General features: G+C 38.2%; 1 protein-coding gene and 1 long non-coding RNA gene across 2 annotated transcripts in view; one reads left to right on the top strand and one right to left on the bottom strand.

Annotated features, from left to right (window-relative positions):
• Window positions 1-12971, top strand: part of MFGE8 (milk fat globule EGF and factor V/VIII domain containing) — a 35105-nt gene extending 22134 nt beyond the window's left edge. Inside the window, exons 7-9 of the mRNA XM_072402714.1 lie at window positions 766-968; window positions 6692-6847; window positions 10312-12971. Of these exons, the coding sequence (XP_072258815.1) occupies window positions 766-968; window positions 6692-6847; window positions 10312-10455 (503 nt within the window). The 3' untranslated portion in view covers window positions 10456-12971. The remainder of the gene's footprint in view (window positions 1-765; window positions 969-6691; window positions 6848-10311) is intronic.
• Window positions 12401-14710, bottom strand: LOC140324654 (uncharacterized). Its single transcript, XR_011919561.1, has 2 exons — window positions 14286-14710; window positions 12401-12992 (listed from the first exon to the last, which is right to left on the bottom strand). It is a non-coding gene; the product is annotated as an uncharacterized lncRNA (long non-coding RNA).
• Window positions 14711-14948: the final 238 nt, after the last annotated feature.

Below are 14948 nucleotides of genomic sequence, written 5' to 3'. Positions count from 1 at the left end.
ACCACTACATAGCTCCCATCCTATTGTGTGTGAAATTCCCCCACCTACTAGATTGTAAGCTCTTCGGGGCAGGGTTCTCTCCTCCTGTATCACTGTCTGTATTAGTCTGTCATTTGCAATCCCTATTTAATGTACAGCACTGCGTAATATGTTGGTGCTATAAATATCCTGTTTATTATTAATAATAATAATAATAATAATACACAAGGCCATAGCCACCGGTAATAAGTAGTAAGCAATTATTGCACTTAGGAAACGAAAGGCATGATCGGTGCTGGCTGAGTGGATAGGTGAATAGCTACAGCGAAGTACAAATACACAATGAGGTTTTTGAATTCTTCAAGCTCAAATGCAAGGGGAATACCGGTACTTATAATTCACAATAATCAATATTTTTTGGGGGGTTTTAGTTGGGCTGTAAACATTCAGTCAGCCTTCACATACAGCTTAAGCCCAGAACCTGGCTTTCTTAATGTTGTGTTCTTTATCTTCATATATAAAATATTCAAACATAAAAATCTGTTTTCAGTGGAATTTTTGAATGCCCCACACATCTACAATATGACATAACGAGGTAAAGTTCTGCATAATATGTCAGCCCTTTTTTATTATTATTATTAATATTATTAAATAAAATTGTTGTTCAAAGAAACTTTGTTTTTAACAGTCATGTTTTACTGCTTTTGCTCTATTTCACGCCTGCGTTGAGCTTGTAATGCTGAGCACTCCCCTCTTCCCATCCTTTTGTAAACCGTTGTGTTACAGTGTATTTCAACATGGTAGGTTGCTCCGAACCACTTGGAATGAGAAACTTCCTGATCCCCGATAAGCAAATAACAGCATCCAGTGTGTACAAGACTTGGGGATTTGATGCATTAACCTGGTACCCACACTATGCCCGCCTGGATAAGATGGGGAAAACAAATGCCTGGACTGCCCTGGAGAATACCCAGTCACAATGGTTGCAGGTATGTCATGCACATTTCTCAATTGCAATATGGATTTTCATGTTTTGGTAATAACACATTATGCACCAATTGACTTGAATGGGGTATGGAGGTGATAAAATGAAATTTAGACGTGGAAAGAGTTCTTTTAAACACAGTCATTAGGAAAACTATACTTTCAACTACTTGCAGCTCATCAGTCTTTTTTTTCCTTTTTGCTGATTGATTCTGCCTCTAATGCTCTTCTTGTCCTAGGCTTACAATACTCACTCACTGCAGTGTTCTCCCCAGCCCCTTTTATCAGGGCACACTGCCCAGCACTTTTCAGTAACCACTCGGCTGTTTTCGGGTGGTTACTGAAGAGTTGGGTCACAATACAGGGGCTACCACCCGCCTACAATTTTAAGTCCTTTGTCTTTAGATAAAAAGTGTATTTTTTCTGTAATTTACATTTCACGTGACTTCAAAATTGCATTTCGAGTACAGGGCATTGCAAAGTTATTCCCAAATAAAATAATTGTGTTTAATAATTTTGCATATTTTTTATTTGGCATCACAAAAAAAACTTACAAGTATGAATAAAAAGGAAATAAAAATCAACAACAGATTACAGTAAAATACTTTATTGCAATTACAAACTAAAATAATTTGTTTTGGGTGGACTTTGCACGCTTGCCTTTTGATGTGGGACATTAAAAATAGGCTTGCTGTGTTTTTGGTGCCATTTCCACCAAAATGCAATTTTTAGAGTGGTAAATGGTAATACCTGTAAAATGCACCTAAAATGCTTTAAAAAATGAAAATAAAGGCTCATAAATCTCAACATAAAACAGGATCACAGAAGTGTCAATATGTTCTTTTTTTTCTCTGTAAAAAGCCTGTTTTTGTTAATCAGTGGATATTCTCATGCACATATATTCTACACACTCCAAATATACAGATTGCTAAGAATGCACTGCCTGTATTTCTTTTTCCTATTATTAATCCAAAAATGATTACACTACTGGTAAATGAGTTATAAATGCACATACTAGGTCTGGAGGTTGTTCAAACATGACAAAATCATTGATTGGAGCAACGTTTACAGGAGCGAATGTTATTTGCCTTTCAGAAGTTTGAGCATAAGCCAGAGATTTTATAGACGAGGGAGAGGAACGTGACTGCTATTGTAGTTGTAGCAATTAAGCCTTCAGCTGTGTTCTATCATGGTTACTCCTAAGCATTTTCACACAAATAAATCATGCATGGTAATCTGTGCTCTTTTTTTCAAAGACGAGGCCCAGTTCTCCTACACAACTCACATCTGTGGGATCCTACATTTTTCAGTTAGTAGACAGCCTGCAAAATAGCATGGAGTATTTCTGTGTGTTCACTTCAACTAAATTCCAGGAATAGGGAAAAAAACTACCACTGGAGTGGGGCTCCTTCTGATATTGTAGGGTTTAATTCTTGGTAAAACATTTTTATTTACACCATCCCTTCCTCCCCCTGCAGAAGGATTCCTTGCACATCCCCAAAACATACTAGTAAGTTGGCCAGAGACCAGGACTAGGAACATTAGATCCGTCTTTCTTGACTTTTTAACTTGAGGGAATCCTCAAAATATCTCATTTGTTTAAGGAACCCCATTTATATTTACTATATAGTTTATTGGCATGGCGGTCAGTAGGAACAATGTTTCATGAATTGCTGGCCATTGGGAAGAATTGCACCCTTATAAACAACCAAAAAAAGATCATTGGTGTTCCCCAAACTAACCTGAGTGGTTCCAAGGTACTCAAGGTTCAAAGAACCCCTAGCAACCTCTGCAAGAACTCTGGTTTAGAAACGTTGCATTAGATCAGCGGTCGCCAACCCATGGTCTGCGAGAAAATTTTGGTGGTCTGTGGCTCTGGCCGGTGCGCCCCCAAGCAGGGTCAGGAGAAGGACCCTGCTAGGAGGGCATACTGGCCTGAGCCGCGGACCATGTCCCCTGTAAAGATTGCAGGCTCAGGGAAGTGGGTGGGTTGTGTCTCTGGATGGGGGAGTGGTCTCAAATCTGTGATGGGAGAGTGATCGGGTTCTGGCATCATGAAAGTTTCTTCCCCATTGAGTGACACCTGGCTCCCCGCGCATGCACGGTCCGGAGCTGGTAAATTTAGTGGTCCGTGGGTCCGAAAAGGTTGGCGACCACTGCATTAGATTGTGAGCACGGGGGCATAACTGCAGACTCTAACTTAACACACAGACACAATCTCCACATAGCTAAAAGTCCAGTTGAGCTATTTTACTATCCCAGTTGGGTGAAAACGTGGTCAATGGGATTGGAAATCCATTCGACTCTGGTCAGGTGGCATTTCAGTAAAGCCATCCCCATTGCATATTTTTTGAAAAATTAGAGTAAAGATCTATGTATTTACCCCTGAGACATGCTAGCTTTACAATAAAGCAGAACTAAACCCCACTATCCTTCCCTTTGTCGTTCTGTCACAGGGCGCTACCATTTTCTTTTTTCATTTCCTCCTTACAATCTTCGGCCATCTTGATTGGCCAGGTTGGAATGATGTAACACCTGCGCAGGTGATCCTTCAGTCCTGGCAAGGTATCAGTTATCAAGGCCACCAAAGCTGAGCTGCTTATGTACAGTTCAGCTTTTTTAACAGTTCCACAGAATGATCAGGCAGGTAAGAAGGATTATTGCTGAAGGGACATCACCTCCAGTTTCTGCAATAATTGCCTGCCTGATCAAACGTTTTTAAATCATGGAACCACTTATCAACTAACCACAACTTTTCAGTAACCACCCAGCAATTTTTTAATGCTTACTGAAGAATTGGGTCACAATACAGGGGCTGCCTACAATTTCTTCCAACCCAGCTTAAAAAAAATTCTGGGTTGAACACTGCATACACTAGAATGTGTTTAGAAAAAAAATTATGTTCACACTTGTAAAATTGAGAGCAATTTTTAATATTTATTAGCAATTTTTGTATATTTTATGATTAATTAAAAAGCATTTCTTGTACCATAAACAAATCCTGTTTATAGCTCTTTGAGATTATCCTGGCATTAATTATTCTATGAGATTCTGTGATACGTGCCAGGAGAAGTCACAGTGTAACGAAGACGCTGCATCCTTCTATCGGATCATTCTGTCATGTTCTGTACTGTTTTTCTTCTCTGGTGATTCAACAGGCTGTGACACCTAGAATGCATAGCTTGTAATCTTTGTGTTTATTGAATGTCTTATTCAATAGGAGAAGAGCAGATCTTGCTGACAGCTCATAGTTATCTAGATATCTTAGACTGGCAGCGACATCATTTAGAGTGAACAGTAGTTACATCACCCTGCATGTGAAATGTTGCCTCGTTCTGCGGCATTTTAATGTCTCCTATTCAGTTCCCATACAATGATACAGCTGACTGACACAGCCGCTGATGGTTTGTTAGTTTATTTCAAGAACATAAAGAGAGCTCATTAGATCACAGTAGATGTCATGCATAGAAGCCAACCAGCTATGTAACCGTAACAATAAATATTTACATTTTAAGATACAGAAATTCAGCTTTAAGTCACTGAAATATAAATTTTGATGATATCTCAGTCTTTGGAGACTCTTTGATTTTGACCCCCGTTTTTTTATTTTAATGATGTTTTAATTCTTTCCGTGGCTGAAAGCAGCACAATGTAAATAAGCCATCGCTGTGATGTTCAAATTACTGGTTCAGCCTGAAAACAGATGTTATCCTTATGGCCCTTGGCTTGTTGTGTTAGGCTTCCCAGATGAATTGTTCCCTATTTATTTATTTTTACCTCACGGAACTCAGAAGTCACTTACGGTAGATACCTAATAAAAGTATTTGGTCCTCCAAAACTTTTTGAATTTTCTTTCTATAAACAGTATAATAATATAGTAGGGACATTAGATTGTGAGCTCCTTTGAGGGACAGTTAGTGACACGACTATGGACTTTGTACAGTGCTGCGTAATATGATGGCGCTATATAAATACTGTGTAATAATAATATATATTTCAATCCTCAATCATTAGCTATCTCACCCGAGCGATTTTGTAATAGTAATTTATTGTTGGTTTGAATCGCTAATGCCAGTGATTTTGTACCTACAGATTTAAACCTAAAGTGGAACTAAACTAAACACAAAAAAAAAAAACACACACTTACCTTTATTTCCGCAGATCCATCTATCTGTCAGGAGGTTTCTTCGTTTGGGTCTCGCGTTGACATCTTCTTTTATTTTCTTCTGGTTTTTTCCTTCTGCGTCACCTGACCCCACACTTTGCAGACACGAGATAAGGTGGCATAGATAGGGAAAAAATATTGCGGCAATTTTTTTTCTTCCAATAATGAAATGGCTTTTCTGTGCATGCCTGAGATGAGGGCATGTGCAGAAGGAGCAGCCAAGAGCCTCCTTTGTGGCGTAGGTATCCGGGAGGCTCTGCGCTCCCATTCTGTCTTAATCGCCTTGTCGATTAAGACAAAAGGGATAGGTGCTGCACCTTTTTTTTAAAAAATAAATAAGATTTTTACTTTAAATAAAAAGGTTGTCTACCCTTTTATGTAAAGTAAAAATTTTGAGTTTAGGTTACCTTTAAGAGGAGCAATAAGTAGCCAAGTTCATTGAGGCAAATCAAGTTTGTAGCTAGAAATGAAATGCAAACCCAGAGAGGTAAATGAAGAGCAGTTATCGCTTTTAGTCATGTTGCCGACACAATACTCTGCTGAAACTTGAGCTATAAAGAACCTAAAGATTAGTGAGTTGTCAGCTTATTAGAAAACTTTTTCATAATAAGATTTCTCATCTTCCTCTTTCTTTACCTTGTTTGATTTTTAAACATCATGATTGGCTGTGCTGGGATGACATAAATCCTGTGCAGGTATGTGGGAATTGATTCAGTCCCTGCAGCCACAAGAGAAACTGGATTGGGCCAAGTATCCCGGCTTCCTACATTGAACCTGCACAGCTCGGCAATCTTGACAGATAAAAAATTTTTGATTTACCTGCGATCAGGCAGGTAAGGTTGTTTTACTGCAGAATGGACCTCACCTGTCTTTTTCTACAATAAAGCCCAGTCTGGGTGCAAATTTGTAAATTGTAAATCTGCTTTAATCTATATTTTTAGTTCAAGAATAATCCTAGTAGTGAAATACGCTATACCGTGGTTGATAACCATACAATGTACCCAGGGGCCAGCATTGAAACACATCATCCAAAATTTGTGTCTTTTTTTTCTATTTAATTATGCCTTGCTAGTAATCTCCTCGGGATATTTGTGATCAATTATTAGCCTTGGAACATGGTAGGGGTTGCCTCATTGCAATCATCTCTAGAGCTGGTTTATTAGGAAAGGCATGTGGAACAATTATAATTGGTCAGGAATTTCCAATCTGCTCATTACTTTTAAGAAGCATGGATCAGTGATGACTGCAGTTCCATCATATTTACAGAATTTTTTGAGAAACTGCCATGTTTGCAAGCAAACTAAAGCAACAAAAACATCAACATATTTAAGGAGGTATTGATTTTGGCACTCAAGACACATTTTTAAATTACAATTCTGGTTGCAGATTTCCATTTATTACAACAGTTCCCAAAAACAAAATATGAAGATAAGCACTTCTATACATAACATTAACCAAATCTGTGTGTAATTGTTTAGTGTGTAAGTGTCTATATATTTCCTGCAGGACTTAATGAAAATAATTATATAAAGACAGAACCTTACATGTGTCTGCTTTCAACAGGTTGACCTAGGATTTCCTAAGAAGATCTCAGGAATTGTGACACAGGGTGCAAAAGACTTTGGAAATATCCAGTATGTTGAATCATTTAAAGTGGCATACAGTGACAACGGCTCTACCTGGACTATATATCAAGACAGCAGGACAAAGAAAGATAAGGTACCTCATGTCTATTTCTATCTATGACAGAAAGCAATGTATAACCACATGATGTTCTTCGCAGCCACCTATGCACATAACTTGTATCATTTATACACCTACGCACACTTGTATTATAATTCCTTAAGAAAGGTATGTGTATGCTTGGTTTGCTTCCACAAGTGTTGTATGTGGAAGCATTTATGTATGTTATTGTAGCAGCAATAGAACGTACCTATTCTGGCATTCATAACCTCATAACATAAGTAATAATGACTTTCAACTCATCCTTATTATAACCTCTTTACAACTGTCCTGGACAAAGCAGATGGGCCATATAAGTATGGGGTGCATGTATAGGTAGAAAAGGTGGGATGTAACTAGTACCTGAGACGAATCTGCAAGTGAAAACACATTCTGGCATAATGTTTTTTGTTTTTTCAACAAAATAATTATCCTCCCAGGCTTTGTCCTAAAATAATGTATTCTGTGATGTGATCTCTTCCCCCTTTTTTGCAGTAGTTTAGTGCGATTATGCATGGTTAGGTCGTTTCCTGTACAGGCAAGTAAAAAGGTATTTTGCTAGTTAATACCAGTTTATCTGTCAGGCAAAAACATTCATAAAGCTCAATGCATACAGAAGTAAATAAACAAGCACTTCTCATTTCAACAAATCACTATTCAAAATATTTATACCCATAGCACTAAAGATATGTTCAGATGTGCTTCTGAAAATGTGGCTGTTAAACTCTCCTGAAAACCTTCTCTACACAGCTAGGCTTCCATGATCGTTTTCAGGCAAAAATAGCTTGTGTTTGCAAATGCCTGTACAGTAAGTCTATGAAAACGTTTGGACAGCCAAATGACCTTAAAAGCTACATGAAGCTTTTGAACAAACCCATGTAAAAGCGTAAAGCCTGTACAAAAAACAACAGGCAGGTAGTGGCATGACTATGGACTTTGTAAAGCGCTGTGTGATATGCCAGCGCTAAATAAATACAAGTAATAAACTGAATCTTGGTGTTTACATTTGTTTTGAAGTAGAATTTAGCCTCAAATAAAATGACCACTAATCACATTGCTCACCTTATGTTCTTGTACCTTGTTCTGCTTCGTCATAAACCTGATAAATATTCAGAATCATAGGAAACCTAAATAGTACAGTGAAGTGTATATGCACACCCATTTTTTGGGGGGGCATGGGAAAAATGCTAAAATCTGCTGCTTACTCCACTGGGTTGATGTTGTTACTCCTCTCAGCAGCAGCTGCTCATGCGCAGAGATACATCAAATCTGCAGAAACTTTAGAGCAGACTGGATGCGTGCAGTGATTTGGGTGCACAATATTGATTGTAGGCAGTGCAAACAAGCAAGAAGGGCAAGCCCTCAAAGTAATGATAGTGATTACTTTTTCTACAGGTGAGGTGAAAGGCATGCTGTAAGGGATGATGCCAAACATACAGAAAATAGGTTTTGGTTTTACATGCTGTACACTTGAAAATACATTAACAGTTTTATGCTGTATAAATAGGAAGATAAAAAGTTTAGCTTACAGAATTACTAACAGTAGCTATGCTTTTTCATAAAGTTAGTGGCCTGCCTGCATTCGAGTACTGCAGAGAAAAATCATACTCTCCCAATGTACTGCATGGTCCACTGCCGAGAGATAACTGTGTAAATGGATTAGCAAACATAAAAGTCCTGATTCTTTAGTTTTAAGGGTCGCATTTGCATCAACTGAGTTGATGATGTGAATTGGCAACACCTGCCTAGTCCTCGCCTCTCTGTCAAGTCTGAATAACTGCATCTGTTGCACATAGGGCTGTCCAGAGCCAATAAACTATTTTATATCTCAGTTTACACGCATATAGACTACATAGTCATGTGCAGTTTTCATAGTTTTTATTTTGATTCTGTTAATTACAAGTAACCCTGCAATATGATACAATTATTGTACAGGACTGTGTAAAATGTTGGTGCTATATAAATCCTGTTTAATAATAATAACTGTAATAAATTATAACTTAAAGCAAAATGAACAATAAAAATGCTAAACATTGTTATATATATATATACCGAGTATACTTTATATTGAAAATATATATTGTTTGCCTTGCATAACAGCGTGAACATGTATGGCACAATACAATTCTGTACGTTTTTGGCCATTACCTCACTCCGATGACGTGTTAAACTGAATGGAATCAGCCAAAGTTGCATTGTCCGGACAGTAGTTGCTGGTACACAGCCTCAAACAGACTTCCAAATAATCATCAGTCATGGTGGAATGGTATTTGGACTTAATAAACTCCTGTGCGCAGTAGAGTTTATTTTGAAAGGCAGGGCTCCGCAATCTACTCGCGTTGCCTTTGCGATCTACCGGTAGATTGTGATCCACCTGTTGGGCACCCCTGGTCTAAACAATCCTCAAGTATAGTTAATAAATGATGCACAAGCATAATAAAGTAACTATACAAGACTTTTCATATTTTACTTAAGTAAGGGAAATCCTCCTTCATTTATGTCTTGCACTTTCCACCTCTCAAACACTGCCGCTCAAAATGGGAGGGATTCAGCAACAGAAGCAGGGCTCGAAATCAAAAAACTGGTCAGCAGGTCTGGGTGTCTGGGGCTAGGCTACAGGCTTGTGAATCAGCAAAGATAATACTGATAGCATTGCTACCTACAACACCAATTCTTCTCAATGTAATGCAAGCAGGTAAATTCTACATAATAGGGTCAGTTGTGCTCTGAATTCACTCTTCCTGCACCATTGTTTTCCACGCTCACTAAGTAAACTTGACTAACGGGATAAACAGGTATATGTAGGACTTTTCAGAGGACTAAAAGAAAATTGTAAGTGCAGATGTTGCAGTAATTATATTTTATAGGGAGGCCGTAGCTCTACTTTAAGGGCCATCAGTAAGATTGCAGTTGGCTGAAACGAATCAAATCTTTTTACACTGTGTTTAGTTAAGTGTAACAAATGGGTCCTGCACTCTGCAGGATATTTCATCTTGATTTGTTCCCTTTCGTCTTTGTGTGCTTGAAAAAAAAGTTTGGTCAGCTGTCCCTCATGTTAATTTGCACAGATTTGCAAGGATCAAAGCTGCAAGTTCTGCTTGGGATCTTCTGCTATACTGAATTTGCTTAGTTTGATTTCACTGTAAGCTTCCTAAGAAATGCATTAGAAGCTGCAGAAAGTCAGAGCTTACCTCATTTACTGACTGAAGGACGTCCACCATGCTCCCCCTTTCATTTTTTGACCTTGCTGGCTTCTCTTTCTAGCTGTGACCTAACTAGTGCATAGAGAAGCACAAAGGCCTAGTGATTTATTCACCTAGTGTCTAAAAGTGTGTTACGTATACAGGTATTAATAAATGAATTACCACGTTAGTGAGAAAAGAAAGGATAAAACCAGGGAAAGCAAAATACAAGCAAACTAAACTTCAGCTTTAACTAATTCAATCTCTTTGTTCTTACAGCTTTTTCTTGGAAACAGTGACAACCACTCCCACAAGAAGAACCTCTTCAGTCCTCCATTTTCAGCCCGTTATGTCCGCATTCTTCCTCAATCTTGGCATGAACGGATCACACTGCGTATGGAGCTTCTTGGCTGCGACATTTAGGCACAAGACACATGGCAGCTGATAATATTGCACAGCGAGAGATTCCTTTCCCATAATTCTTCCCACCATAAGCTCCTCAACTTCCTAAGGTCACCACATTGGGGAGCCAGTTATACTATCACCAGGCAATATCTAACCTGAACTAAAGTGAAACACACCTAACTCATAACTAGAGTTTGGGACTCATCACTAAATCACAAAAGCTACTATAACTTAACCTGGTGCCCAGTTAGATGTTTTAATGTATGTAGAGGTAATTTGTATTATCTGCTGTACAATGTTTTTGATGGCTGTAATAACTTTTTTTATTTTTTTTAACCTGTTCAGTATTGTAAGGCTTGTGCAATGATTCATTTTAAAGCCTAACTACCACTTGTTTTATAAAACTTTTTTTTAGGTAGGATGGGGGACCTCAATTTTATTACTGTCTTTGCGCCTTTTGGGAACATCACTTATCACCTTCTTTTTCCAATGACAGTCTAAAAGTAAGTAAATCATAGGCAACCTGTATGTTATGGACAGAGACAGCAGCAAAAAATATGACTGGTTGCACCTTCTGGTCCTGGTGACCTTGCACCTTCGTCTACTGTCCTGATGTTATCCTGGTGTCACAGGCATATTATATGGGGTAAAATCTCTCCTTTGGAGTCTTAAGAGAGTAATAAAAAAAATGGCATTCATTATAATAGGCATTCGTTAATAAAAACTTCAAGGTGCTTCCAAAAATCTGCTTAACTCTGTAGGTTTACCCCAGAGAGCATTTTTTACACAAAAAATTTTCATGTCACAAGTGGATGTTGCATCTAGCCACTTTAGGATATTCTTTTAAAGTTGCTAACCACCTTACCTGTCATCCACATTTGGGACAAATTTTGTTTTTGGTTTAGCCGTTTTGCAACCTCCCCCATTCTAGCTGGAAATAAGAATGCATAACAAGTGATTGTAAATACACTTACATGAGGTTCCCGCTGCAATCATACATGTCAATCGTGTATTGTTGAGCAGTGCAATAATCATTTGACGCTGGTTCAAGACTGTAGAGATAATTTCACATATGGAAACCTTTAGTCCATGAAGGTCTAAATATTTTGCCTGTGAAATATCTATTGTCTTGGGACATCCTGATGGCTCTTGGTGTAAAGACACAACTACAAGTTGAAAACAATATGACATGCTGCATTCCCATGTCACAGCGGAGTATTCCTAATTAAATTTAACTGGAATGCATGACAGTTCCCCACTATACCTAAAACTTAAAAAAAAAATATTTGGTAATAATTAAGCTTTAAAAACATAACAATTACCATGCTACTGCTCCTAATATTGGAAAAACAGCATTGCAGTCTATTTCATTACCTCGGGGCAACCTAAGTGCATAATCGTTTGTAATGTAGCCGTGATTTGCATAGTGACAGCCTACTGTAACTTTATTTCAGAAACTCTTAAGACAAAACATGCTGAAGTGGAATAGATATAATCTCGGAGCGGCTTCATGCCTTTATAACCAGAGTTTAGCTTCCATTGCTCCTAAGGCTTACTGAAACTTTAGGGGAGCAACTAACGGAGTTCATTCAGATTGGATACACAACACTAATCCACAGTGGTAGATGCATTTCCATGTCGAGTTCTTCTTGGAGAGGATGAAAATATTGCATGTAGAAAGGACAGCTGGGTGCTGCAATTCGGTGATTCACACAGCAGAAACCCTGATGTGCTAGATTTTGTATATTATTTACACACAGGCTTTACAATGTGTAATTGTTAGTAAATAATATACAAATTTTATTAATTTAAGCTATTAACACACATAAAAAAAAAGGCGTTTAGTTTATATTTTCATCAGTTCTGAGCTTGTAGGGAGATTTTATCAGGGTGCAGCTGACTGCCTGTCTGTAAAATAAGTGATCCTAGCTCCTTTAAGTTAGCAAAGCTATACCTTTACAGACAGGCGGTCAGCAGCCGTCAGGCCATCTCTTTTAGATCTTAGGACATTCGGAAGATGGCTTTTGGGTGTAAGAAACAGCACAGGCAAGGTTGGTTTTATCCAACCTGGATGATATTGTCACATTGGACCGCCATCTACAGTGAGTGGCCTAGTTTATGCTACTTTGACGAAAAATGGCTGCTCAATTAAAACAGCACTGTGTGATATTTACAAGATTGGTGCAGTTATTGAAATGTTAATATACAGATTTCTGGTTGTTATCTTTTATGGAAAGAAAGGCATTTTGAAATTATTTTAACTTTAAAAGACAAAATGATTAAAGCAATCCTCTGTTTTTTTGTAGGACCACATACAGCAATAAGTTTTTGATTTATTTTTGTTTTCTTGCACTGTATAACTTTAATTTCTTGGGTAAAATACAGGTAGACTGTGGACAGTTGAATTTCCTTCCTGTTCCATTCTTTGCACACTGTCAAACTGCACTCTAACCACATGTAAAATGAATAATTGTGTGTTATACATTGTTTACTTGACTGTTCACTTTGTGATTAAAACGTCTTTGGACTAAGAACAGTATTCTCCATTTCCAGGGCTGTAAAACAAAAGCAACATATACATGTGTGTGTTTAATGAGCTTATTATACCTAAAGATATTTGGATTTGTTATACATTCATTCAGTCAAAAGTCTCTTGTGTTGTAGCCACTTCTGTGTGGCTTCAATCACTAGTAGCACCGTGGCTAAGTGGTTAGCACTCTGGCCTTTGCAGTGCTAGGTCCTGGGTTCGAATCTTGGCCATAGAACTATCTGCATCAAGTTTGCAGGTTCCCTCCGTGTTTGTGTTGTTTTCCTCCGGGTACTGTTTCCTCCCACATTCCAAAAACATGCAGTTAGGTTAATTGGCTTCCCTACACTGTATTAATCACATATGACTAGGTAGGGACCTTAGGTTGTAAGTCCCTTTGAGGGACAACTATGGACATTGTAAAGCACTGCATAATATGTTGGTGCTATATAAATACTGTATAATAATAATAGAACTTTAATCCTTGTCCTGATTAGGGCCAAATGCCAGAACTGTACTGTCCCGGGGTAGGTGTTTTGCTTCAGGACTGGTCCTGTGATTACTTAAAATCTACTCATCATTATGTAGAACATTACCCGGAAATCAATTTTTCAGCTTCATTTGGAGAGGGTTATATTTATACAGCTAATCCAGATTGACGCCTTGAGGCTTGATCAATGTGAGTGCTGACTTGAACATTGTCCGCTGCTTGTTTTTGACCTTCAACACCTCCATCTCCCTGAATGCTAAGTATCACCTCCAGTAAAAGTCAGTGGGGGAAAATGCTGACACAATTTGATGTGTTAAAAATTTTAAAGCTCATGGGGAATTTTCAAAGCAATCATGTTATTTAGTGTATTTTAACTTTTGGAAATTACCTTTTCAGATTCAAAAACCCAGTGGGTACCTGTGCTTGGATGCAGCCGTTGCAGCTAATCATACAATATTAGGACCTCTCATGATTTTCAATTTTCCTCTTAACAAATTTTAAGGTCTCACAATTGCTCACCACCATTTGTTTTAAAGCTGTGCTGGGAAATGTAGTCAGTCAACCACGGTTTTAACTACTTTGGGTGTCGCATGGTCATGCTTCTTAGACCTGTCACCTAAATCCAGAAGTGACCTCTACTTCAGTGTGGAAGCAAACAAAAGGTATGTCCCCTAACCTCAAGGATAAGAAACGTGCTGCTAGTAATTGATAACTACCTATTGTTATCGGGCCAGTATTTTAAAGGAGAACCATAGTTCTAAAGTTCTGAAAAGAATTTGCAAGCAGGCAGGTTCATTATTGTAGAAGAGAAAGGCAACAGGCCACACTTACCTGCCTGATTGCTGCCTTCTTTAAAGCAAAAAAGCTCAGTGTATGATTCTGGTATATGTTGAATGAACCCCTGAGCCCCAGGGACTAAATGAACTCAGTCAGTCAAGATGTTCGAAGATTGAAACCCGTAAGAAGACACCTGTGACAAGAAAAGTGTATTCTGATAAAATAAAATTGTGATCAGACTCGTGAGGTATTTTATTACAGAAGGGACATCACCTGGACCTTGTGCAAAAATTAACATGCCTTTAAAAAAAAAAAAAGCCCAAGCCATAAATGGGGAAATGTCTTCTGAAATTGATGGAGGCGGCATTTGCCCACCATATGAAACTTACCACATTTGTGTGCGTTTCCAACAAACTGCATCAGCATGTAATTCTTGCACAAAAGTTTGGCGATAAATAGAAAAAATTTCAAGGTGCTTCCAAAAATTTTCTTCACTCTGTAGGTTTACCCCAGAGAGCATCTTTTTTCCCTATATATGTCACAAGTGGGTGTTGCATCTAGCCACTTTAGGATAAACTTTGAAAGTTGCTGACCACCTTGCCTGTCATCCACATTTGGGACAAATTGTATTTTGGTTTAGACGTTTTGCAACCTCCCCCATTCCAGCTGGACGTAAGAATGCATAACAAGTAATTGTAAATACACTTACATGAGGTT

The sequence above is a fragment of the Pyxicephalus adspersus genome, chromosome 2 (assembly GCF_032062135.1).
Source record: "Pyxicephalus adspersus chromosome 2, UCB_Pads_2.0, whole genome shotgun sequence".
Taxonomy (NCBI): Eukaryota; Metazoa; Chordata; class Amphibia; order Anura; family Pyxicephalidae; genus Pyxicephalus; species Pyxicephalus adspersus.
This window is presented reverse-complemented; position numbering and strand designations above follow the sequence as displayed.